Source organism: Malus domestica, chromosome 04, assembly GCF_042453785.1.
Source record: "Malus domestica chromosome 04, GDT2T_hap1".
NCBI lineage: Eukaryota > Viridiplantae > Streptophyta > Magnoliopsida > Rosales > Rosaceae > Malus > Malus domestica.
In genome coordinates, this window is record NC_091664.1 from 27,813,419 (window position 1) to 27,838,685 (window position 25,267).

Genomic DNA, 25,267 nt, shown 5'->3' on the forward strand with positions numbered 1-25,267 from the left:
GGTTGATGGACTCAAAAGTAATTACCTCTACATAGGCTACATTTTGAATCAACTCGGAACCTAAACTCGCGACCTCTTTCAACGTTGAAAAGACAAGTAGCAGGATCAACTGATGTCCTCCCTCGACAATGAAAAGAGAAGTAACACAACCAACACTAACTTTTGGTTGTAAACATTGGTAAGGTAACTTGAAAACAAAAGCAAATCAAAGAAAAGGCAATTACCATAGTATGAAAACCATGATAAGCACAAGACTAAATTGTAGCAATGATCCCTCAACTTTAATCAAATTGGAGCAATGGTCCCTCAACTCATCAAAATGTGTAGCTATGGTCATTTTCGTAAACTTCATCAGAATTTTGTCAAAATGAGTTTTGTTGGAAGAACCATTGCTCCAATTGGAGTCCCTCAACTCATCAAAACGTGTAACTATGGTCATTTTCATCAACTTCATCAGAATTTTGTCAAAATGAGTTATTTTGGAATGACCATTGCTATAATTAGGTTAAAGTTGAGGGACCATTGCTCCAATTGGGTTAAAGTTGAGGGATAATTTCTCTAGTTGGATTAAAGTTGAGAAACCAATGTTAATGAATTTTTAGTTGAGGGACCATAACTGCACGTTTTGATGAGTTGAATGACCAATAGTAATGAATTTTTAGTTGAAAGACCATTGCTCCAATTGAGTTAAAGTTAAGGAACCATTGCTCCAATTGAGTTAAAATTAAAGGACCATTACTACAATTTACTCTAAGCACAAATGCAAATCATGTAAGAAGGCTAGACGCTTGAGTGACTTCCAATCTAAGAATCCAAAGAATTGCACAGCAGAGCAAACTGAGTGCCGTCCCACACTGAAAATTCAGAAAATTAAGCCTGAAACTAGTTTATCTTATAGCATGGAAGTATGTGGCTTTTTCTGTGTTTTTGTCGTGAGCAATGTCACCATCCGATTATTCTTATGTATGTCCATTTGAGAGAGATTTGTTTATTTAATCGAATGAGGATCCTCTCTAGATTCTCTTTGTGAGGATTTTAGGGATCCTCTAATTATATCTGTTTATCGTATATCGTATATTGTGCGGTCAGAAATCATTATAAATCTTATTATTTAAAATTAAATATAAATAGTACCTGACGAAAACTGATCGCCCGATGTACTATGAACATATGTGATTGGAGGATCCCAACATCCTCATTCTATTTAATCTAAAGAAATAAATTTATTCGGTAAACCCTTCAAGCACAAGAGGGTAATTAAATTACACAAAATTTGTAACTCAATAAGTTAAGAGTATTTATCTTCATATCTTGAGTTGAAATCTTCCGACTTCTTATGTAAAAGAACGTGTACATTGACAAAAGCAACACAAACAGGTAAACAACCCACGTACATAACCAAACTAAATATAATCACTAGCTAAGTCCAAACTCTTACTCTCTCTCTCTCTTTCTTAGAATTAGTCGAATTTAAGACATGTTGATCTTTAATTGTACCACAAAAGTAACAAAGTACAATGAACCGAACCAATCATGACCGTGTTAACTAAGTTGAATCTTATACATAACATACTCGTTTGGAAGTGTTTTTAAAATGATAAAGGAGTTTTTAACGAAAATGTTTTCAGGTTCTAAAAGAACTTAAATTGTTTCCTACAAAAAACACATAAAACATATGTTTTTTTGTAAGAAACACTTGCATTTTAAGTAGTTTTTCAGAATTCACATTATTGATTCCAAAAATATTTTCATGATTTCAGCAATTTTAAAAGTAATTACAAACGAGTTGAACGTCACTATTTCATAATCTAACACAATAACTAAGATAAACGTTACATCCAAATACAAATTCAATGCACTCCATTGTGATGTATGCTGCAGGCGTGAATATTTCAGTGTGGAAATGTAAAACTTTGATATTGACGGACCATGTTGTACGAAATTACTAAAACTGGACAGTCCAAGATATTGTCCTTCAAACCAAAAAGAGTTTAGTTTACTTAGAGAAAGTTAAAGCTCGTTTGGATATATTTTTAAAATGATCGAAATTGATTTTGGTAAAAATATTTTTAGAACAAATTCTCAGTAAAAATGTAAGTAAATCATGAAAAAACACTTAAAGTGCTTCCTGGAAGAAACACATAACTGGTGCTTCTTGCAGAAAACATTTAAAGTGCTTTTGAAATCCAAAAACATTTTTTTCTAAAAGTACTTTCAATCATTTTAAAAACATATTCAAACGTGCCCTTAATTAGAATTAGTGATTTGTTTAACCTAATCCTAAATCCTAATATCCTCCTATTAAGTATTAGATGTTTCTAGAGGACCAAATCCCTTTAAATTAAATTCAAAGATAATGCCATTAATTGTATTTTAAAACAAAAAAGAAAAGAAAGATAATGTCATTAATTTTCCTCACAAAGTTACCAAACCAAACAGAGGGGCATTTCCGTAAACTCACACCCTCCTCCTCCAATCTACGTGGCGCACCCAATTGCTGCAGCGCAAATCTTCAGTGAGGGCCCAATCGGATCCCGCCACCTCATGTCAATGACAAGCAGAAACAACGTGGCGACCTTTCATTGGTCACGTCGTCCAGCTAGGACTCTTACCTCAAAGCTAATACCCATTGTTTAACCGCTGCGGTCAAAAGCCAGTTTATATAAGAGCACTCCGGGGATCGGGCTCTCCCATCAGTCTATGTAGCTGCAGACTTTCTCAGTGGCGAAAACGATGGCGTTTAGGGTTCGAAACAGCTCGAGCTTGCTGTCCCTGGTCCTTCTCTCTCTCCTCGCCATCGCCTCCGCCAAGGTTTTCTTCGAAGAGCGCTTCGAAGGTTATACACATCTCTCTCTGTTTCTCCCTTTGTGTATCTATAGGTGTATGGATTATATCGTCCGTGTTTGGTTGCATTTTCAATTGATTAGGGTTTTAGAGGTTTTTTGTGCGGTAATTGAGTTGAATCCGATGTCATTTCTCGAGGATCGGTGTTGGTTATGAGTCTGCGACTCGATCTGATTGTTTTTTTGTTTAATTTTTATCTAAAGACGGTTAGTGTGAGATGAATTTACTGTTTTCAATTGGATCTATTAGAAATCTGATTGAATTTTGAGTTTTCAGCTTGATTTATGATTTCGAATCGAAATGTTTGGTTGTGGGTGTGGGTGTGGGTGTGGGTGGTAAATGTGATAAGTGAAGTGTTTGTAAATAACAAAGTAGGGTTTAGGGTTTTGTTAGAATCAATTTCAATGGGGATTGGATGGAGAAAATCAATAAATCGAAGGTTTTCTAGTCCAATTTCAGTTCAAGATGAGGATTATCTGTTTGTATTCTGTAGTCTCACAAGGTGGTTAAGCTACCGTATATGAATTGGGTGAGGATTTAATATAAATCCTATACGTTCCGTTAAAATTGAAATTCTAGTGTTGCTCTAGCCGTCAATGGCCTCGAGGGCTCACTTCTTTCAGCTGTTGGACTTGTCAATCACCTAGTAATGTTGCATTCTTGCCAGGGTGTGATTAGTAGGACCTCGAAAAGGCATAGATTTTTGCCTGATACTGTACTGTCAACTGTGATATTTGTCACTGTTTCCAGTGATGTTTTCTTATTCAGCAAGTATTGAAAAGGGTCTTTAACCCTGTCTTCTTTTTTGTTTCCTTCCTTTTCACTGTTTCCAGTGATATGCTAATTCTTTTTCTTATTCTGTTATGCTAATTCTTTTTCTCTTGTTTCTTGTATTATTTGGCAAATACTAAAAGATGGATGGGACAAACGTTGGGTGAAATCTGACTGGAAGAGAGACGAGGGCCTTGCCGGAGAATGGAACTACACCTCTGGAAAATGGAATGGAGATGCTAATGACAAAGGTATCTCTTCATAACCAATTCTGTCTCTATGTTTTTATGTTATCTGCAGATTTTTCACTGTGTTCCTTGCTTGATTTTTAATACTTTGAAGATCGTCCTGATGACCAGTTTTGATGATTTTGACATATTGGTATAGGTATCCAAACAAGTGAGGACTATAGGTTTTATGCCATTTCAGCTGAGTTCCCTGAATTCAGCAACAAGGACAAGACACTAGTGTTCCAATTTTCCGTGAAACATGAGCAGAAGCTTGACTGTGGTGGTGGCTATATCAAGTTACTCAGTGGTGACGTTGATCAGAAGAAATTCGGCGGTGATACCCCATACAGGCAAGTGATATCCCCTTTTGGTCTGACTATTTTGTTTTCATTGCATCAGTCTCTTTACCTCAATAGTTTCTGACTTGGTATTTAAACTTTTATGGTTTGCAGTATCATGTTTGGGCCAGATATCTGTGGATACACCACCAAGAAAGTTCACGCAATCCTTAACTACAATGACACAAATAAATTGATCAAGAAGGACGTCCCCTGTGAGACTGACCAACTCACTCATGTTTATACTTTCATCCTCCGCCCAGATGCTACCTACAGCATCCTTATCGACAATGTAGAGAAACAAACTGGTAGCCTATACAGTGATTGGGATCTTCTGCCACCAAAGAAAATCAAGGATCCTGAGGCCAAGAAAGTATGTATCTATAATTGAATTCTTGAGATTTCAATAAACTAATCATAAGTTCATAACTGAAGTGTTGACTAACTAACTATCTGCTATCGGCAGCCTGAAGATTGGGAAGACAAAGAATACATTCCTGACCCTGAAGATACTAAGCCAGAGGTAGTCGCCTTTTATATTCTAATCGTTTGTGCTTATTCTTTTTATGTGCTGAATGTACAAGCATACTGACTCTCATTGTTTGTTTGTAGGGTTATGATGACATTCCCAAGGAGATAACCGATCCCGATGCCAAGAAGGTAATGATTTGACTTGGGTTTCCAACATATTACACATACATGGAAGAGTTTTGTTGATCACTAAAGTGACTTGGTGTTTCAGCCGGAAGATTGGGATGATGAGGAAGATGGTGAATGGACTGCCCCAACCATTCCCAACCCTGAATACAAGGGTGAATGGAAGCCAAAGGTTTGTGGAATTCTGGTTTGAATAATAGCTTGAGTTACAACTTTTAAACGCTCCTTCACTTTTTCTCCGCCACTGTGCAGAAAATCAAGAACCCCAACTTCAAGGGAAAGTGGAAGGCACCACTGATTGACAACCCAGAGTTCAAGGATGACCCTGAGCTGTATGTTTACCCCAACTTGAAGTATGTTGGAATTGAATTGTGGCAGGTAAAATTGTCTGTTACCATCCCCCGGTTTGCTATTTTTATTCCCTCAGTTCCCAAAGTCTGATAAGCAAGATGCTCAATGTCCCAGGTGAAATCTGGAACCCTGTTTGACAATATCTTGATCACTGATGAGCCGGAGTATGCAAAGCAACTGGCTGAGGAAACATGGGGCAAACAAAAAGATGTATGTGATCTAATATACCTTTTACCATAGCTCTTTTAACATGTCTGATTGAGTTACGTTTAATTTCAGGCCGAGAAGGCAGCATTTGAAGAGGCAGAGAAAAAGCAGGAGGAGGTACTACTCTTTTTTCCTCTAATGTTTATTTGAGTAGTCCAAAATTATTTTCACGATCAGTAATCTTTTTTTTTTTTTTTCATGCTTGTTAACTTGTTACCTTAATCCTTTTACCAGGAAGCAAAAGATCCAGTTGACTCTGATGTAAGCATACGAAACTGACACATGAGAATTTATCAGCTATCTTCTTTTTCTGCGGTCCCTAACAGCTTCGCCGTGTTTTTTCAGGCTGAGGAAGAGGATGATGCTGACACAGATGATGCTGAAGATGACTCTGATGCGGAATCTAAATCGGACTCAACTGAAGAGAGCGCCGAGGAGTCTGAGAAACATGTAGGCTTCTTTCCTTTTGCGGTTACTCAACTACTACTACTAATCTATTTACTGATCGATGCGCCTTGTGCTTTGTATTTTCAGGATGAACTGTAGGAAGGGAAGCATCTAGAGAAAGCTTCGGCGAGTGCGCCATTTTTTCTCCTTATTTTTTAGCTGTAGAAGTGTTAAGAGGGAAGAGATACTGCTAAATGTTGAATGTTGCTGATGTCTTAATCTCTCATGGGAACAAAAACGATGACATTGTGTTTTTCATAATCACATGAGAATAGTTTAAACAAGTCGCCGTTGAATTTCTTCTTTCGGATCAGTATTTCGTGTTATATTTTCGCTTCAATGCTAAAAATGGTCCTTGTGTTTTACTCGTTCGGTCAAATTGTTAAATTTACGTGTTTCTTTATTACTAGGCCGAGAAACATGTCACTTTTCCAAAACGATTTAAAAGAACCGAGTAAATGCGTATGGGATTTTCCAAATTAGATTCAATGGCCAAATTTTAGTTCTGTTACGGAGTCATTTTGTTGAGGAGCGAGGCTTGTCGCAGCAAAATGCTTAGCCAAAATGAACACTGAAATAGACATTAACTCTTCATTTTGGTCTTTATAATAAAAATCAATAAAAGTGATCTTTGAATTAGTCCATTGTAAATCATTTTGGTTCTTTCGTGAAAAATCTATTAACATCTTTATGTTTATTTTTTTTTGTACAACGATATTTTTACACTAAGGGGAGAGAGAGTTCGACTAAGCCACACAATGGGAAGCCTAATTTGGTATCGAGTTCGTTATCTACGAGATTTGAACTTAAGACCTCTCACTTCCAAGTGAAGAAGAATACTACTTGACCGTAATATTGAGTGGCAATATCTTTATTAAATTGTCATACGAACAACTACGTGACAACCTTTTTAAGGGTATTTTTGTCAAAACAACTAATCTACTTAACAACAATATTGACAGATTTTTCACGAAATGACCAACATGATTTACGGATGACAAATTCAGGACTATTTTCATCGGTTTTCATTGTCAAAAACTAAAATAGAGAGTTATTCAAATCTCAGGATCATTTTGGCAGGGAAAAAAAAAAGCCATTTTCTTTTGTGATGGTAGCAAATGGTGATTACCTAAAAGACATTGGTTGTAGTCATTACCCAAAACCACCGAGATCAAAGTTGTAACTCACCCAATATATATACCTTCATTGTCTCAAAATTAGATCGATAATTATATACAGATGGATTTAGATCGGAGGAAACCAACAATACAAACTTATTTGCCGGAGAAACACAAAATTATTCACAGCAAAAAACTAAAACCCAACACTCTACGAAAACAAGAAACGGAAAAACTAGTTTTAATTGTCCTCAAAGGATTTGATGACCCGCATGAACTTGTCCATCTTGAATGGTTTGGTTAAATGGACATCCATCCCTGCTTCAAGAGTCTTGCTAACCTCCTCAGTTACCGCATGACATGTTAACGCGATAATTCGAAGATGAACGCCGTACTGTTTTTCCTCCATCCGTATCAGTCTTGTTGCTGCGAATCCATCCATTATCAGCATCTGCAGAAACATAAAACGTACGAGTTTATATCCCCTCGGAAAAGAATGATCTGAATTTGAATTGTGTGTGAGTTGATCACGTTACCTGACAATCCATGAAAATGTAGTCGTAGAGGGTGGAATTCGTATGACCCTTCTTGCTATGATCGCTTAGAGCTTTGAAAACTTGTTCAAAGGCCTCTTTCCCGTTCTCTAACACTTCAACGACTGCTCCGAGTCCTTGAAGAGAACTAGCAATTACCTTTCTTGTTACTTGATCATCGTCAACAACCAGAACTTTCTTTCCGTGCAAGAGCTCCTGGTCACTTTTTTTCTCTACACATTTATGAATGGTTATTTGTTGCAATGACGACGACATTCCTGATTCATTTGTTGCGAGCTCAAGCTCTATTTGTTGCGCTTCTTGATCTTGTTTTCTCGTTTCTAGTTCTGGCAAGTTGCATCTCTTAAGTTCAGGTAATAGTCCCAATACTTTATATAAGCGTGATCCGTGAAATGGTTTGTATATGATGTAATCATTTGGAGGAGCTAGGCTACATCCTTCCATTTGCAGCGGATGCGTGTTGCGCGTGATTGAACTATCGAGCCAGACAACCTTGCATCTTGAGTTATGAATGTCTTTCCTGAAGCTAGCCATAGTTGTATACAGCTCAGAGAAAGCACCTCCGTTGGTGTCAATCACAACGAGTACGATGCTCGCAGGTGAATTTCTAGAGTTGATCTTCCTACAAGTATGTCCATCTTCTTCCTTGGTGCTGTGAGATCCATCACTTGCTCTTGAATCCGAGTTTTTGAATGCAGATGTGCTTAATTGGTCATGAAAAACTTGTTGGGATTTTTCTGAATAATTAAAGTAGGAAATATCCAACTTACGCTTTATCTTCTCAAGTTGTGGAAGAAGATTTTTCGCATACTTTACATATGATACTTTTATGTTCAACCTGCTGATGTACTTCACCAAAATCTTTCTTCGTTCATCGCCTTCTATGAAGAGTACGACATGAGACCCCTCTTGTTTTGGTGAAGGCACCAAAAGTTGTATACCAAAAGGTTGAAATGCATTCGCAGAGCGATCACTATGCATTATAGGGGATTCCTCTTCAATGTCACCAGACTTGGGTTTACATGTTAGAAGAGAAACATCAAAGCTGAAACAAGTGCCTCTCTCACCATTCTCTTTATCAAGAATTCTTATTTCTCCGCCCATTAGACGCACCTAAAATCAGAAAAATGTAATGTATTAGCATATGAAAATGTAGTAGTATGTTAACTTCGTTCTAAATTACTTACCAAAGATTCAACAATACCAAGTCCCAAACCAGATCCTTCTTTTCCAGTAGCCCGGTCTGTAACTTGCACAAAGTTTTCGAAAACAAATTCTTGCTTGTCTTTAGGAATTCCCTCACCTGTATCATCGACCTCAATGACAAACTTTGTGTTGTTTGGATCTTTCTGAGATGTCTGAAGAGCATCCAAATCGTTGAAATCTTCTGTACTCTTGTAAAAGAGCCATGACAAACAATTCAGCACGCGATTATTATTGGAAGCGATGATTTCATTTTCATAACTAGTTTTCGGAACCATGGCACGAACTGTGATATGACCTTCAGATGTAAACTTCACGGCATTGCTGAGTAAGTTGCACATTATCTGTTTAAGCTTTCCTCTGTCGCCTCTCACATAACATGTTTTGACAATTGAATCGTCACAAGGATCGAGCACGATGTCAACTCCTTTCTTGATAGCAATAGTATAGAACATGTCAACGACATCCTCAAGAAGCTGAGCCAGATTGAATTCTTCAATTTCAAGTTGCACTTTTCCGGCTTCAATCTTGCTTATATCAAGAACGGAATTCAATATGCCTAGGAGGTCATTTGTACAAGTATCCATCTGGGCCAAGTTGGCTGCTAATTCGGAGTCAGGATTGGCATCTTGAGGACACAACTCTATTAAACCAGTGATGGCTGCTAACGAAGCACGCACGTCATGGCTTGCTCTACTGAAGGCTTTAGTTTTATTCATACTCTTGCGCTCTGCCTGACGTGTCACGCCTTCTTGTTTTATGATCCGCGCACATAAAATCATTTCTCTTCCTGCTGCTCTTATTATTAAGAATATGAATATGCAAACAGAAACAAGAATTATAAATAGCAGAATGCCAAGCAACACAACCGATTTATGGTCAACGTTTGCAAGTCCATTGGCAGGACAAGTCAATACATATACCTAAAAAAAACTGAAACTTGTAAGGAAGTTGGATCAAACTGAAATGGTGCATAAAATATGACTTCAGAATTTAAAATTCTGCATATTTTAAAAAGAAAATCTTTTTGTGAGTGAAGGCATACCGATCGAACTCCAATGATCTCGAGGGTGGAGCAATACGCCCTATACTTGGTTCCCTTGAGTTTCCATGAGTAAGAAGATCCCAATTTGCCACCGTTGCTGCCATCATTGTCTTTGTCGTCATCATCAGGAGTATTACATGGGAAGTGACCAAGATTACTAGTAACATTACCATTCGGCTTCACCGTTTGCACCGAAACGGTGTTGTTGCTGATCTGAAATTGGGTTTTCGGAAGTTTTGATTGTACAATCACGTCCCCATCTGCAGTAGCCAAGTGAAAATAACCCCCATGGAAGTCTAAAGCCGCAAAATGATCAACTACAACTTTTGCTGGGATACCAAGGGAAATCACACCTCTGCCATCCATAACCACAGTACTTATAAATAAGCTACCTTGAGCTTTGTCCCATCCCCTTCCAAGCCAAGAATAACCGCTCGTGCTGTTTAAGGCGGCTTGGAACCAACTTGCATTTACTATCACCTTAGAATCTGAAGCAACTGCGGTGCCATATAATTTCCCGGTGTCTCTATTTACGGGTTTAGTGTACCAATTTGAAGAAAATGAAGCATTGGAGAAGACAGCATAAGTTTGATCCGCGTAGTTGTTAAGTGAGAATAAAAGGCCATCTAATCCTATATAAGAGACCTGTGAGATATGTGGAATCGTCGAAAGAGCTAGAAACAACGTTGGCACAACCTAGAGACAAAGCATGAAATCGTTCGAATATGTCAACATGGATTAAATGATTTACTGTTCTTGTTTAAATTGAACATGGGAAATTATGAGAAACGTTTATGAAACTGTAGTGTATACTAACCGTTGTTTGGATGGTAGTGAAATTGAGCTCGGTTCCATTAAGTGACGAAGTTAGAGATCTTGCCAGGTTAACTGCTGATGGATTCAATGGAGTCAGCAACTTTGAGGTGGAGTCGATGCTCGAAAAGGATCTGTTGAGTGCTTCATGTGATTCGAACAGTATACGATGTTCGATTCTTTTCGTCATCTTAAACAACATTGAGATCATGTAGCACGAAAGGCCCTGCCACAAGAATTTTGTCGTTGGTAAATACGGAGATTAAACTAGGGTAATTAAGAAATAAAATTGCTTGATGGGGTGAAGTTTTAATTTACAAGAGATAAAAATATGTTGAACAAAAAGTACCAGAACGAAGAGAAAACAAATGGGCCGCCATAGAACACTTGAGCAAGACTTTATCAGCCGCGGTTTCATCGTGGCGGAAAGCTTTGATTTGATATCTTCTTTTCCACGAGAATAAAGTTACAAAGAAAATACAGTAAGTAAAGGCTAAAGAGAGATGGAAAAAAATGGTGATCTTACTACTTGAAAGACTCGGCACTTGGCGATCGATCCCAGTAATCTCTACTGTCACTGAAACAATATTCACCTGTAGAAATGGCTGCAGACTGCAGTGCTTTTGACTTTTGAGATATGATTAGTTGAAAGATATGAGAAAATGTAGGAGCCTAATGTGGAAAAAGTACAGTTCTATTTATCTTCTTTTTTTTTTTTTAATTTACGTTTTTATTTTTTTTTCAAAACAGAAACAATCCAAATATATATTCGGAAGAAAAAATAAAGAAGAAGATGTTCATTCTTCAACAAAAATTTTAGTAACTAGTTAGCCAATTAAAATGCAAAGGTTTAGCTAAGCATAGTCATTCACTTGATATTAAATCTAAGAGTGAGTGATCATAAATCTTTAGTCACCAGATGACTAAGAGAGCGAGAATCCTAAGTTGATGTTTAAGATATATTCCATAGGGTTTTGTAGATTACCCATCTCATAGAAAGCAATTTTTTTTAGGGTTTGTTGCCGAGCACTAATTAATTTATAATTGGCAATGCTGCTACATTGTTTGCAAAATGGAACAAGGGCGTGATTTTGCAGATGAGCTTTTTCTTGCTTTATAACTATGATTATCGCATGGGTTGCAGTTAGCATGTCACATTTGAGCCTCCTCTATGGAGAGCTGACATGATGAAGAGAATGCAGCTAACATGCCACATTTGAATTCCATATGGATTATAGGCTATATAAATATAATCAATTACTCAGAATCGTTAATTTTGAAGATTAACAAAACTGTAATTTTATAACTATGTTTTTTTTTCCTTTTAATACAAGCGATATGGTCAATTTATATCATTTATAAAGTTCCAATTATCAATATCATCAAAATGATCATGTATGTGTTAGGTAAATTACTACATAACATTGCAAGAATCTAAGAGGTTGATGAGGCTTGTATAAATGATGCTCTGTCGGAATTCCTTATAACAACACGTGATGTTACCGTCACGCATAATAATTTTATGTCAACTTTTGCTTGAATAAACTCATGCAAAAGTTCCTAACACATGGTGTTACCATCACCTCCTATAATAATAATAATAAATAAAAATGAAAGGAAATTACTGAAAACCCTGATAAATTGCACTTAAATAGCAATATTCCCAAATTGTTTCCACCATACACCAAGAAATTAATCAGAGTGGAAAACTGGAACAAAAACATACTTTCTAACTAAAAATCAAGAAACAGAAACTAAAACACAACTAGCACTACTCAAGGTTTATACAGGTACAACGCTGACTCTTAACCTGTCCTTGCAATCCACCAAGTTTCCATCGATGCGCACTCTCTTGTAGCAGTCCACAACTCTTTCATCAACCTGCGCGCGGACTCTCTTCTTGCAATCCACCAACTTTCCGTCTACCCGAACAACTCTCTTCTTCTTGTTGTAGACCAGCCACTGTCCATCGATCCAGTCCCTATGAAACCTCAGTTTCCTCTTAGGGTAAGCTATATGATCCGCAGTCGTTTCAAAGTAGACGAAGTATTTGTCCCCCCCTCTCTTCTCAGTAATGGTGCCTACCCACCAACCCTTGTTGTCAAATACATCAACTCTATCAAGGACATCAAACTCTAAATCCACGATTTCTTGGGGAGGTGGAGAAGGACGAGGACGGACCTCATCTGCTGTGACAATCTCTACTAGAGGTTTGGACAGCTCGTCCTCCTCCACCAGGTTCTTGTACACCACCTTGTACTTGTCCCCCAACTTTTCAAGTACAATTGCTGCATAATAAGAGCCGATAAATCCATATTCTTTGCTGCACACTTCCACCTTGTCACCTTTTTGAAAAACTCCTTTTCTAGGAAAACTAGCCTTTTTCACCATGCTCTCACCTTCTTGAAAACCGATTAGAGAGAGAGAGAGAGAGAGATTATATATCAATAACGCAACTAGTGAAGCAATTAAGTAGAATGATCAATGAGTGAGAAATTGTTTCAGAAATCGTAGAGATGTGGAGTGTAGGACTGTGTGAGAGCATATGTAAGGCTATATATATAGGAGGTTGGCCTAGGTTTTCATCTTGTGTTTAGAATTGGAGAGATTTTCCTAATCGGTTTGGGATTTGGAGAGCTTTCCTATTTCTTTTATAAAATTCGGTTTCTTAGTAGCTCAATATAATTTGGCCCAATGCATTTGCTAAATTTCCTGTTGTGTTTGGGATTGAATTTGACCTTTTTTTTTTAACAACTAATTATTCTAAACTACTCTAATTTACGGAAACATAACTTGAGCTTAGATGCAAAAAATGCAGCTGAAAGAGTGTCTTAAAAAGGTAGTCCACTGCGCTCAGTCAATTTAGCCCCCAGTGCATTAGTCTGGAGCCACAATTCGGCTCAATTTTAGCACTTGCATAATTTAGCTAAATATTGTAGGTTTCACTTAGGTGCGATGTAGCATAAATGCTATGAGCATTGAATGACTTAGATTCACAGGATCACAATAAAATCAAAAATCAAAACCAATCCAAGTCATCAAATGTTCGTAGCAGTTAATGCTACGTAACATGAAAAAAAAAATTATAATATTGTTCTCAGTTGGAATGTTTTATTCACCAAAAAATAAGATTCCGAGAAGGGCCGGCCATGAGGGTGCACACCTCGCACACCCTGGTTTTTCTAGTTACATGGCACGGGGTTCGACCCCAACCTTCACATATCTTTTAATTATGACTTTTTTTGTGGGGTAGGTCACCATTCTGGGCCTTTTTAGCTAGACTATCTATTTCTTGCCGCACTTTACCAAAAAAAAAAAAAATCTTTTTCTTGCTACACTATTTTTTTTCTTGTTTTAAATATATGTAGTTAATTTCTTTCATTATAAAAGGTCACTTTTGCTAATAAATCTATAATTAGGAATATCATAATAAATAAAAGTTCTTAAAAAGTTGAAGATATAATCTTTAAAAGCCCCCTATTTTCTTATATGATGTCATTTAATCATTTATTTTGTCATTGTTTAAAGGTCACACCCCTAAAGTACCCCATTGATTACCGCTAGGTTAATTTAGTTTAATTGATTTAAGACACGAATCTCAAAATTTTAACAAATCTAACGACAATTAACCGGGGCGGGGTGAGAAGCATCCTTACTTTAGAATGTGAGCAAAAATGTACTAAAAAAACCGACAATTCATCATAGGCATAATATCATAATATGTAATTTGTTTAACACATATTTTTTTCTTGAGATGAACTCTAGTGATAATAAGAGTAAGAATGGTCCTATTACAATATTTGTAGGGTACGTAATATGTTTGCTACATAGCCACCACACCATGCTTCATTTTTATTTATTTTATTTTGCACTAAATCAATTTATACACAATGAAATATAAAAGAAAATATAGCAACCAAAATTCTAGACCATGTAAGGGCCTCCGTTTGAGTATCGCACAGGGCCTCTAAAATCTTAGGACCCGAGAGGTAAAAGGCTAATTATTTAGCTAAATGATTAACAAGTAACGATTGAATTCCCTGGTATAAACAATGTTAGTTTCATTCATACATTCATTAGATAAATTCTGAAAAAGCTCTGTTGATTCCCTAATCTTTGATTCATATGATTGTACATAAATCGTTTACTCTAAATCAAATTTTCAGAATCTTCGAATTTGAAGCTAACAAAACCCTATCAATTACCAATGGAATAATACTGGACATAAGCTATATTCTTACTTTAAATAATTGATTTAGATGTGAGAATGAAGATTCGAAGTTTCAAAGTGATGTGCATAAAAGAAGCATATTAGTTCTAGCCAATATGGCTACGGCTAAGTGATGTGCATGTGGAGCACAGAAGCCAAAATTAGGCTAGGTTAAGTAGCTCTTCCACAGTAGAAATGTTCTTGCTCACTAACAAGGACACTAAATCTTTAATTAGGATTCTTTTGATTAGGGATACTCTTTCAAACCGAAGAATAAAAAAAATTAAACTGAAAAATAAATAAACATGAATTTAAAAATACTGAAAACAATCATAATTCATAAATGCACTTAACTAACAACCAGTCGCAGAACTCACACAGCACAAATTGTCCCAATCAAACACCAGGAGATTAATAAGAAAGAAGAACGTAACAAACAGCACATTTTCTAATTAAACCCTAGAACACAATTATCTCAAACAAAAAACATAGAAAATTAGTAAATTAACAACTGGTACTCAAGGCTTTCCCGTTGGAATCACAGGGCTCACTCTTAACTTATCCTTGCAATCGACCAACTTTCCATCGATGCGCACTTTCTTGTACCTGTCTTCAACATTGTCATCAATCCACACTCTCTTCTTGCAACCCACCTGCTTTTGTTTCTTGTCGTTGCAATCAACCCACGCTCCGTCGATCCAGTCCTTATGAAACCTCAATTGTTCCTTAGAGTAATCACAGAGGTCCGCCGTAGTTTCCAAGTAAACGGAGTAAATCTCCTTCTCTCCCTCCTTTTTAACCTCAGTTATGGTGCCTACCCACCAAGCGTCCAGGTCATGCACATCAACCCTATCAAGGACATCAAACTTTTCATTTTCTCTTGCTCTGAAGGTGAAGGTGGCAGAGGGCGGAGCTCATCTGCGTCAACATCCCCTTGGAGTTGTCGGGACTCGTCCTTCTCATCCACCAAACTCAAGTACTCCACCTTATACTTGCCCCCCAAGTCTTCAACTACAGTTGCTTCATAATACGCGCCAATAAACCCATAATCTCTGCTGCTCACTTCCACTCGATCACCTTTTTGGAAATCCTTTCGTGTTGGGGTTAAATCCATTGGAAAGATTAGTAATGGAAGTGAAGCAAGTAGAAATGAACGAGAATTTTGCTTCACAAACCGTGCATTTATATATAAGTCGAGTCATGAGTGGAAGAATGTATGTGAGAGTGTACCAAAAAATATATATGGCAGGAGTTAGCGTGGCTTTCTTCTTATGTTAAAATTTCCTATTAAGTTAGGTTTGGAGAGTTTTCCTTTTATAAAATGTGGTTTTTAGTAACTCAATTACATTTAGCATATTGTATTAAGATTAAGTAGTAATTTACAGTATAGGTCAGGGTTGGTTTCCTGTTGTGCTCAGGTTTGGATATTGATTTTTCCTATTTTGCTCATGAACGGATTCTAGCTCTTTCCTACTTGGTTTTCTGGTAATTTTCCAAATTACTTTAATTTACGAGAAGAAACATCGAACTTGGATGAAAAAGACGGCACACACAATTAATGTTCAAAAAACTGATATAGCTCATGTGCGCAAAAAAGCAGCGGACATAATATTTTGGAAAACTAGTTTTCGATCATGTGTACAAAAAGGCGGCGGGCGGGCGCTATTCCGTCGCCTTATCCTAAAAAACTAATCTTATATTACATGTATAAAAAAGTTGCGAATGTAATATCTTAAAAACTGATCTAACTCACAAGTGTGGAAAGACGGCGAACACAAAATATCCTAAACAACTTGTTTAACTCACCTATGCAAAAAGCGGTGTACATAATAACCTAAAACTGGTCTAAGCCACGTGTACACTCAATTAAATTTAGGGCAAAAAAAAAGGAGTAGAAAGTATCACATTTTTTATAATGTTCCGGCAACAATGTTCTTGAATTTTACCCATAATTTAATTTTAGTCGCTGAATTCTCATATTAGTTTCTTTAGTCATCTAACTTAACAATTTGTTGTACCATTGGTCATTTTTACTAATGTCATCTATTTTTCTGTTAAATTTTAGGATGTATTAGCAACTTCATCCCACATTACTAAGGATGAATTTTAAAATGAGAAAGAAAAACATAACTAAAAAATAAGATTTATTTCGTGTAAGAAAATTGAATACATAAGAAATTTTTTTTCGTAGTTCAATATGCTATTTGTTAGTTGTTCAACTCTAGCCACAGTTCAATCTCCTATCAACTTTGAAATCGCATTGCTAAATATTTACAAGTTGCTAAAGTCCAACCTTCATTTTGTTTTAAGATATTAATTTATAGATTTTCATTCGCATTTATTAGTTTCTTTTAGCTCATTCTATTGTTTTTTTTAAGGTTTAAATTGAAGTTCGTAATTTACCCCCTAATTTAACGGGAAAAAAGGGTATTAATAAAATGGACCAATTGTGCAACACATTGTTAAGTTCGAGGACTAAAGAAATTAATATGAGAGTTGAGCAACTAAAATTAAATTAGAGTAAAATTTAAGAACTATTGCTACAATTTAGCCCAATGCTGCTTCAATAACTTTTGATTTTCCTCCGTTCATAAACTAGAGCAATATTTTGAGTCAATTTATTTCTGTATTCCTTTTTTTTTAGCTAATACATAAACTTTTATTCAAAGAGAAGCCTCAACGCAACCATGGCTTATACAGTTGTGATATCCACATACCCCTGTTTACTTCTCTCATACATTTTTAATTTTCGATTATCGGATCGGATGAATTAAAGAAGATCAAATAACAAAAATTAACAAGTGGTGTGAGAGAAGTAAATACAAGTATTGTCAACAGTATGGCCAATCAAAGAAATAGCACCATCCTTAAAATTTGACCTCTCTACAGAGTTGGTGCCAACGAACAAAATCATATGACAAAGCCGGCCACGTAATGTCTCTGTTTGACTGTTTACGTGTTCCTACTAGTGTTATTTTTAAACTATTTATTTGGTTAATCTTGGTGTCATGGAAGTTAGTGAAAACAATTCCTTCAGAAATTCAATTTGGAACCTGTTAATTGTGTTAAAAGCTTTAAGTGCAATTGTTATTATCTAAATATTCAACAGAAAATTCAATTATCACGGCATGATTTAATGGTTGACGACGAATTCTATGCCTTTATTTCACACGGTATATTATGGATTTAATTTCTAGTGCTAGTGAATCATACTATGATGACTATAAAAAGATTAAAATGCCCTTGTAAGTTTCCCGGACCCTGAAAAGATAAATCGTCATGGCGAAGCCACCAACTAGTCTTTTTTTTTTTAGTAAATTATAGTAATGGTCTCTCAACTTTAATCAAATTGGAGCAATGGTTCCTTAACTAAAAAATCATTACCATTGATCCCTCAACTAAAAAGTCATTACCATTGGTCCCCCAACTCATCAAAATGTGTAATTATGATTCTTTTTGTCAATTTCGTTAGAATTTTGTCAAAGTAAATTATGTTGAAATGCATATTGCTACAATTAGGATCCCTCAACTCATCAAAACGTGTAGCTATTGTCCTTTTCATCAACGTCGTAAAAATTTTGTCAAAATGAGTTATGTTAGAAGGACCATTACTAAAATTGGGTTAAAATTTGAGGGACTATTACTCAAATTGGATTAAAGTTGAGAGACCATTTCTCTAGTTGAATTAAAGTTAAGGGACTAATAGTAATGAAATTTTAGTTGAGAGATCATAAATGCATGTTTTAATGAGTTAAGAGACCAATAGTAATAGATTTTTAGTTAAGGTACCATTGCCCCAATTGAGTTAAAGTTAAAGAATCGTTGTTACAATTTACTTTTTTTCTTTTTTTTTTAAGATTTTTAACAGAAAGTTCACTGCTTAGCTCAGTTAATAATTAAAAACTAACAGCATGAGGACATTTTTGAAGTGGAAAGGGTAAAAGGAAGAACATAAAGTGGTAAAAAGTAAAAAAAGAGAGGATTAATTAACAAAGTCATTTGCTCCCGGCATTTGTTTTTGGCTTCTTCACGATCAAGACAGGACACTTGACATTCTGTGCACAGTGATTGCTCACACTCCCAAGAAAAGCCCTGCAAAAACCCCATATTTTTAATTATTACAAATAAATTCCATAATATATGTTTCTTTAATACAGACAAATGATTTTCTTGTAATCTAAACTGCTATAATAATTTAGTCTAATTAAATTTTGATGAAAATTGAATTTAAGACATTTCATTTACATTAGGCCTAACGATTAATCTGTTCATGTCATTTTCGTATTTTATCCATTATCTTAGAGGATTGTGCCGTGTAAACTTATTATCTTAATATGTTCAGAGGACCCGACAACAACTCAATTCGGTAATAGGTAATGTCCCATTGTGTCCGATTACAGAATGATACAAAAAATTGTCGACGATATTTTATCGAGTTCTTAAGAGATACTGATAGCGACGCAACGCATTTTTAACAGATGACTGGATCACAACCTGAATAGTCAAGAATTAACAACAAGTTTATTAATTTTTCACTAAGTTAACAAATCGTGCAAGAAATTACTAGATGTCCTTACTAGAGAAAGAAGAAAATCAATATACTACGAAATAGTTCAGATTAGTTTACTTAAAAAACCAAAAACTGTATCATGATTTGGGACCCACCTCTTGATGACGCCATAGCCATGGCTTCCCATAACCAACACGTCAGCACGAACCCGCTCTACCATCTGGCAAATGACATCCCTCGGATCTCCGCTCTCTACTTTCGTCTCCGCCTTAAGCTGACCAGGGCAACAATCGACCGTCTGATCAAAACCTAAAAGCAAAATGACAATTTTACCCTCACGAAATCAAAACTCTGACGCTTACATCAGGCTGGAGGTCCTTGCACATCTTCCTCGCCTTCTCCATAACGCAGTCCGCGACATCAGCGCCGTACTTCTCCGTTGCCGCCAAAATATCAGACGAAAACAAATACGCTGAAGCCCAAACAAAATTACACAAAAAACCACTGAATCATATCCTATTCCCAAAATAACCTCAACAATCACAACAAAATACCTGATGGGTCCTCTCGCCTACCTGTGCCATCTAGAGCCGTGAACACAGCTCGCGGGGGCTTGGCGTGGAGGAGGACAAGGGTATCTTTGGAATTTTGCCCTGCAACGTTCTTCAGGCACCACGACAGCGCATGCATGCTCTCCTCGCCTTCGTCGACGGCCACGAGGATCCTCCGCTCGCTTTCTGCCACGTCAGTCATCTTCAACGATCGGACGGTCGAAATTCGAGAACAGTTTGAGATTTTTTGAAGTGGTTTCTGGAGATAGAGGCAGAGCGCCGTTGATGCAACAAACAAAGGTGGTGGAGTGGGTATATATAGTAAAAAGATGGGTGGGAAAATATCTGTTGGCGGGTTTGGGCTTTTGTGGAAGAGTGGTTTTCTAAGACGGTGGGCCTGATTTTTTTGTCTTGGTTTGAAAATTTTCCGGATTCTGGAGTTTGGATAAGATTTGAGTTGTTTATATATTTTCCATAAATATAATATCTCATTTAACTAGACATAAAGGATCCACATTTTTATATAAAAACAAAAGAAAGGGCAAACATGATGAAAGATTCTGAGCTTGATTGGAAAATTTGTTTTTTTTATTTATGAAAAGAGTTACCAACATCGTAGAATAATAAAGCTTAAGATGAGGTGCAAGTACTTATGTCTTAATTAATTTTAATAAATTCTTGGGTGCGACAGCTGTATGCATCCGGTTCTCACAATGCGGATATTTTACATAAGTTGGATACTTATTGGGAGAAGTTGTCGACAATTTGTACTCAAACATTTCTCTTCAACTTATGCTAAATTTGTTACAGATGCACTATAAAAAAATGATTAGACGAGATAATATTGGAAATAAATTTCAAATGATTGTTTGAACGGTGTTATTTTAAAAGTTTTTTGTATAGTGTCTTTATAGTACATTTCTTGTGTTTTAGGCTTTTAACGATAACGGTGTAGTGTTTTGAGTGGCTTGTTGATTTTATCGTGGTTATATATTTTTAACCATTAAGTTTAAAATTGTTTGAAACATAAAGTGTAAGTAGGTTTTTGAAATTAATAAGATATTTTGCTCATGATTGAATTACTATATGATAGAAGCATAAATCTAAAATCTGTGTCGTGAATAACATGAACGATTAAATATTGGAATTGTAGACAAACACCAAATTAATGGTGAAGAACATTCCATATCTATAGACTATAACAAGAAAGGAATTTTAATTAAAATTATGACAAAAATATTGTATTTTATTGAACTGGCATAATTTGCAGTGCAAGGTGCCCCCCTAAAGATGGATGATATGGAATCAAGGAACCTCTCAACACATCAATATTCCCGAGTTATCAATTAATTATGTCTATTCACAAAACAACAAAATTAATGCCATCTTACTTTAATACATCTTCTTAAATAAAATAAAATGAATTAAAAAAAACACTCGAGAAAATTAAAAACATGGTCAATGGTTTTCAAGCACAAACAACTTTTGACTGCGTGATATTTTCTTCCAATCTGCCACGTTGATTTGGACTATTTTGTTTACCTTGTTGTGCTTTTGACTCAACAATCTTTGCATCCAAGATAACTTGCGTCAATTCATGTGAAAAATACGGAGTTTGTTTCATCAAGCGAGTGACTGGATAAGCAATATGTGATCCCAAGTGCTTTCGGAAAAGAGGGTGTAGTAACACCCTCTCTTCCCGGTGACGATTCCCACCCACCAGCCGTCGTTGTCATACGCATCTACAACTCCGCCGAAGGTGAACTTTTGTTTCGCCACCGTTTGATGAGTGGAAGGGGGTCGAGGTCGGACTTTGCTGACCATGACGGTTTCTTTGAGGGTGTATGAACTCATCGTCTTCTAAGAGTTCCTTGTATTCAACCACGTAGTTATATCCCATGTTCGAACCTACGGTTGCTTCATAGTTGGATCCGAGAAGCCCTCTTCCTTGCTGCACACTTCGATTTCGTCGTCTCTTTTGAAAACCCTAGTTGTACGGTGTAGTAAAGGAGGTGATTGCGGGTGAAAGACGGGAGTAGAACGAGAGTTCGACGCCGTTGGAGATGGTTGTGAGTGGAAAGAGGAAGTGGAGTGAGAGTTCTTTTTCTTATGAAGTATATTCCGAAACACCGGTGAGTTCCAAGACTTTAGAACATTATTAGATAGTTCGCCCGAGTCTTTTCCAAACTCCTTTGTATCTTAATGTTTCTATATTTTCCGGATCTATGATCAACCTCATAATTCAGTGGAAGAATAATGGATGTTTCTATATTTGACTAGGCTACTAGCTACATATATTCAACCCCGCAATATATTAACAAAAAAATAACATATTACAACAACAACAACAAAGCCTTTTCCCACTAAGTGGGGTCGGCTATATGAATCCTAGAACGCCATTGCGCTCGGTTTTGTGTCATATCCTCCGTTAGATCCAAGTACTCTAAGTCTTTTCTTAGGGTCTCTTCCAAAGTTTTCCTAGGTCTTCCTCTACCCCTTCGGCCCCGAACCTCTGTTCCGTAGTCACATCTTCGAACCGGAGCGTCAATAGGCCTTCTTTGCACATGTCCAAACCACCGTAACCGATTTTCTCTCATATTTCCTTCAACTTCGGCTACTCCTACTTTACCTCGGATATCCTCATTCACAATCTTATCCTTTCTCGTGTGCCCACACATCCCACGAAGCATCCTTATCTCCGCTACACCCATTTTGTGTACGTGTTGATGCTTCACCGCCCAACATTATGTGCCATACAACATCGATGGCCTTATTGCCATCCTATAAAATTTTCCCTTGAGCTTCAGTGACCTACGACGGTCACACAACACGCCGGATGCACTCTTACACTTCATCCATCCAGCATGTATTCTATGGTTGAGATCTCCATCTAATTCTCCGTTCTCTTGCAAGATAGATCCTAGGTAGCGAAAACGGTCGCTTTTTGTGATCTTCGCTAGATTGCTCCGGTCATTAGTGTGGATAAGTATATAAATGGATAGAGATAGGAAAGCAAACACCAGATGTACGTGGTTTACCCATATTGGCTACGTCCACGAAATAGAGGAGTTGTCATTAATTGTGAAGGGTTTACACAAGTACATAGGTTCAAGCTCTCTTTTAGTGAGTACAAGTGAATGATTTAATACAAATGACATTAGGAAATATTGTGGGAGAATGATCTCGTAATCACGAAACTTCTAAGTTCCAGAGTGTGGTATCGTCTTGACTTGCCTTATCTGTCTCGTAGGTAGATGTGACATCTTCTCTGGAAGTACTCTTCCTCCATCCAGGGGTGGTATCTTTAACTGGTGGAGATGCACAAGGTAATGTATCAATTTCACTTGAAGCTTACTTGTAGTTTCAAGCTTGGTCAAGCGCGATACAAACCATGTAGTAGGAGTCCTCCAAGTCGCCGAGCTAAGGGATCTGCTGAAAGAGGTGACAGACAAGGTAAGCAATCAGAGCTCCAAGCAATCAGTCCCAAATCAGAACTTTGATTTCGAGTTCCGGCTGATTGTTCACATTCTCCCTGTCTTGCAGGCAGCATGAAGGATAAAGAGAAGAAAAATGAGAAGAGATGATATGGGATACTTTTGCTTTTGAAGAAGTAACTTTCCACAGGCTTATTCTTGAACTGGGCTGGAGGGTTTTCTGGTTTCCTCCAGAGTATAAGGCCGACTGAAGAATTTGAGGGTCAAAACAAGTCCATCAAATCTATAGTACGTTCGACCCTGCTGATATGGGATACTTTTACTTTTGACAGAGTAGTGGATGTATCGGCACGTGTGCTGTTACGCTTGTCTCCACATGCTTCCTTGTATCCTTCTCACTTGCCCTATATGTTCCTCAGGCAGATGCGGTATCTTCCCTGGAAGCATAAGATGTTGAAGATGAGTACTCGAGAGCAATGCCAGGTAAGTAATCAAGTAAGGGGTTCCAGGCAGTCAGTTCCTGATTGGAAGCTTGATTCCAAGTGTTGACTGATTGCTCTCTTTCTCCTTGTCTTGCAGGTAAGAACAAGGCCAAAGGAAAAGACAGGGAAAAAACATGATATGGGATACTCTTGCTTTTAACCCTGATGATATGAGATATTCTTGCTCTAGTATAGCTTGTTTGCAGAGGTATTATCGGGGGGAAAGAAAACTAAATATTTCGAAAGGCTTCTTTGGGAGTGCCCTCTCAGATATGAGGAAGGGTTGAGCATTTTTGCAGGTCTGCCTGTCTGTTGGGGATGGAGGTCAACATATAGGAGTCTCCCTAACAACAAGTAGTAATGTTATTCCTTTACCCTGCTTGGTCATAAAACGGTAGTGGGAGCTGCCAGCTTCACATGTTTTAACTCTGTCAGAGCACTTTGAAAAAGTGGTCTGTGGTAATAAAAAAATTATTACATTGGTGAGCGAATCGAATTCTGACATATCTTGAAACATAACTCATATAATCAAACCTTCCTTGATCACTTGAGCTAACATCGAAGGCTTTTACAATTTCAAAGATTTTAATTAATAAGAAAAAGAAAATTACAATTGCTAAATTGAGAAGTACTTACTGGTTTACAGGGGCGTTTTCTTGCTTCTTTGAGGATTAATTACCTAGATTCTTGAGTTTGGGTGAGTTTTCTGATCAGCCTTTACTTGCCACTAATTAAAGGTTAAATTTCGATGCAAAACCATCCTGCAGCTTTCTTAGTTAAATATTACGCAATCGTGAATTAATCTTAGAAGCCTAATCTGTGTCTTCAATAATATGAGATGATTAATTCGCAGAATATTGTACACAAGGAAATTAAAGGTCAAGAACTTTCAAAGTCCAGAGCAAAATAAATATGTTGAAAAAGTTTCCTCTTGATCAAAAGAACAAAACTAATGGAATTTAAAACGTGGCATATATACAATCAAGAAATTAAGATAAAGGTATTAAACTTGAAATTAATCGATGATTTTCATTGTCTTATTCCACTTTTGATTACTTCAAATCGTCAACGACGATGTGAATTCAAGCCCAAACAGTTCTTGACTGCACCATCTTTTCTTCCCAGCCGGACTGCATGCGATGATGCTCATGATCTCGTTGAACTTCCAATTTCTTCAACTTTTCCTGCTCAATCTTTTCGTCCAAGATACACTCCACCAATTCACTTGAAAAATACGAGTTCTCCACCACGAATCGGCCTCGGTTTTTTCCAGGAAACCACCTTCCGTTCCTCCACTCCAGATGAGGCCTCAAGTGAGTAACCGGATACGCAATGTGATCCCATGTTGTTTCGAAAAACACGGTGCAGAAACCGCCTTTCTCCCCGGTGACGATCCCCACCCACCAGCCGTCGTTGTCGTACGCATCCACTTGTTCGCCGAAACCAAACTTTTTCTTTGCAGATGAGTAGTCCCTTGGGCTTGAAGGTAGGGTTTGGTTCGG

The 25,267-nt window shown here is 37.0% G+C and overlaps 4 protein-coding genes across 5 annotated transcripts; 1 reads left to right on the top strand and 3 right to left on the bottom strand.

Moving 5' to 3' along the window:
- The first annotated feature begins 2,628 nt into the window (after positions 1-2,628).
- LOC103433875 (calreticulin) lies at positions 2,629-6,129 on the top strand. Its single transcript, XM_008372162.4, has 13 exons — positions 2,629-2,836; positions 3,759-3,866; positions 4,003-4,195; positions 4,298-4,556; positions 4,650-4,706; positions 4,796-4,843; positions 4,926-5,012; positions 5,093-5,218; positions 5,306-5,401; positions 5,471-5,515; positions 5,633-5,659; positions 5,744-5,848; positions 5,933-6,129. The coding sequence occupies exons 1-13, from the start codon at positions 2,734-2,736 to the stop codon at positions 5,942-5,944; spliced, it is 1,266 nt and encodes a 421-aa protein (XP_008370384.1). The 5' UTR covers positions 2,629-2,733; the 3' UTR covers positions 5,945-6,129.
- An 887-nt stretch (positions 6,130-7,016) lies between these two features.
- Positions 7,017-11,123, bottom strand: LOC103433874 (histidine kinase CKI1-like). Its single transcript, XM_029101416.2, has 6 exons — positions 10,928-11,123; positions 10,583-10,804; positions 9,766-10,461; positions 8,705-9,643; positions 7,500-8,630; positions 7,017-7,414 (listed from the first exon to the last, which is right to left on the bottom strand). The coding sequence occupies exons 1-6, from the start codon at positions 10,994-10,996 to the stop codon at positions 7,205-7,207; spliced, it is 3,267 nt and encodes a 1,088-aa protein (XP_028957249.2). The 5' UTR covers positions 10,997-11,123; the 3' UTR covers positions 7,017-7,204.
- Positions 11,124-15,306: 4,183 nt separating this feature from the next.
- LOC103434076 (protein AGENET DOMAIN (AGD)-CONTAINING P1-like) lies at positions 15,307-15,902 on the bottom strand. Its single transcript, XM_008372386.1, has 2 exons — positions 15,656-15,902; positions 15,307-15,602 (listed from the first exon to the last, which is right to left on the bottom strand). The coding sequence occupies exons 1-2, from the start codon at positions 15,900-15,902 to the stop codon at positions 15,307-15,309; spliced, it is 543 nt and encodes a 180-aa protein (XP_008370608.1).
- A 2,758-nt stretch (positions 15,903-18,660) lies between these two features.
- On the bottom strand, positions 18,661-20,190 carry LOC103433873 (universal stress protein A-like protein). 2 transcript variants are annotated; one of them, XM_008372160.4, is made up of 4 exons: positions 19,874-20,190; positions 19,661-19,770; positions 19,454-19,572; positions 18,661-18,880 (listed from the first exon to the last, which is right to left on the bottom strand). In XM_008372160.4, the coding sequence occupies exons 1-4, from the start codon at positions 20,049-20,051 to the stop codon at positions 18,784-18,786; spliced, it is 504 nt and encodes a 167-aa protein (XP_008370382.1). In that variant the 5' UTR covers positions 20,052-20,190; the 3' UTR covers positions 18,661-18,783. The 2 variants fall into 2 exon arrangements, with proteins under 2 accessions (XP_008370382.1, XP_017187194.1); XM_017331705.3 differs by having other exon boundaries at positions 19,853-20,145.
- Between the last annotated feature and the right edge of the window lie 5,077 nt (positions 20,191-25,267).

Excerpts from the sequence above, each read along its gene's own strand:
- LOC103433875 (XM_008372162.4), top strand. The coding sequence starts at position 2,734 with ATGGCGTTTAGGGTTCGAAACAGCTCGAGCTTGCTGTCCCTGGTCCTT. Across the intron at positions 4,196-4,297 it reads GGCGGTGATACCCCATACAG|TATCATGTTTGGGCCAGATA; the intron begins GCAAGTGATATC and ends TATGGTTTGCAG. Across the intron at positions 5,660-5,743 it reads AAGATCCAGTTGACTCTGAT|GCTGAGGAAGAGGATGATGC; the intron begins GTAAGCATACGA and ends GTGTTTTTTCAG.
- LOC103433874 (XM_029101416.2), bottom strand. The coding sequence starts at position 10,996 with ATGAAACCGCGGCTGATAAAGTCTTGCTCAAGTGTTCTATGGCGGCCC. Across the intron at positions 10,805-10,927 it reads TTTGTTTTCTCTTCGTTCTG|GGCCTTTCGTGCTACATGAT; the intron begins GTACTTTTTGTT and ends TTCTTGTGGCAG. Across the intron at positions 7,415-7,499 it reads ACATTTTCATGGATTGTCAG|ATGCTGATAATGGATGGATT; the intron begins GTAACGTGATCA and ends ATGTTTCTGCAG.
- LOC103434076 (XM_008372386.1), bottom strand. The coding sequence starts at position 15,902 with ATGGATTTAACCCCAACACGAAAGGATTTCCAAAAAGGTGATCGAGTG. Across the intron at positions 15,603-15,655 it reads AGAGCAAGAGAAAATGAAAA|GCACCATAACTGAGGTTAAA; the intron begins GTTTGATGTCCT and ends CTTGGTGGGTAG.
- LOC103433873 (XM_017331705.3), bottom strand. The coding sequence starts at position 20,051 with ATGACTGACGTGGCAGAAAGCGAGCGGAGGATCCTCGTGGCCGTCGAC. Across the intron at positions 19,771-19,852 it reads TAGGCGAGAGGACCCATCAG|CGTATTTGTTTTCGTCTGAT; the intron begins GTATTTTGTTGT and ends TTTGGGCTTCAG. Across the intron at positions 19,573-19,660 it reads GCAAGGACCTCCAGCCTGAT|CTTAAGGCGGAGACGAAAGT; the intron begins GTAAGCGTCAGA and ends TGCCCTGGTCAG.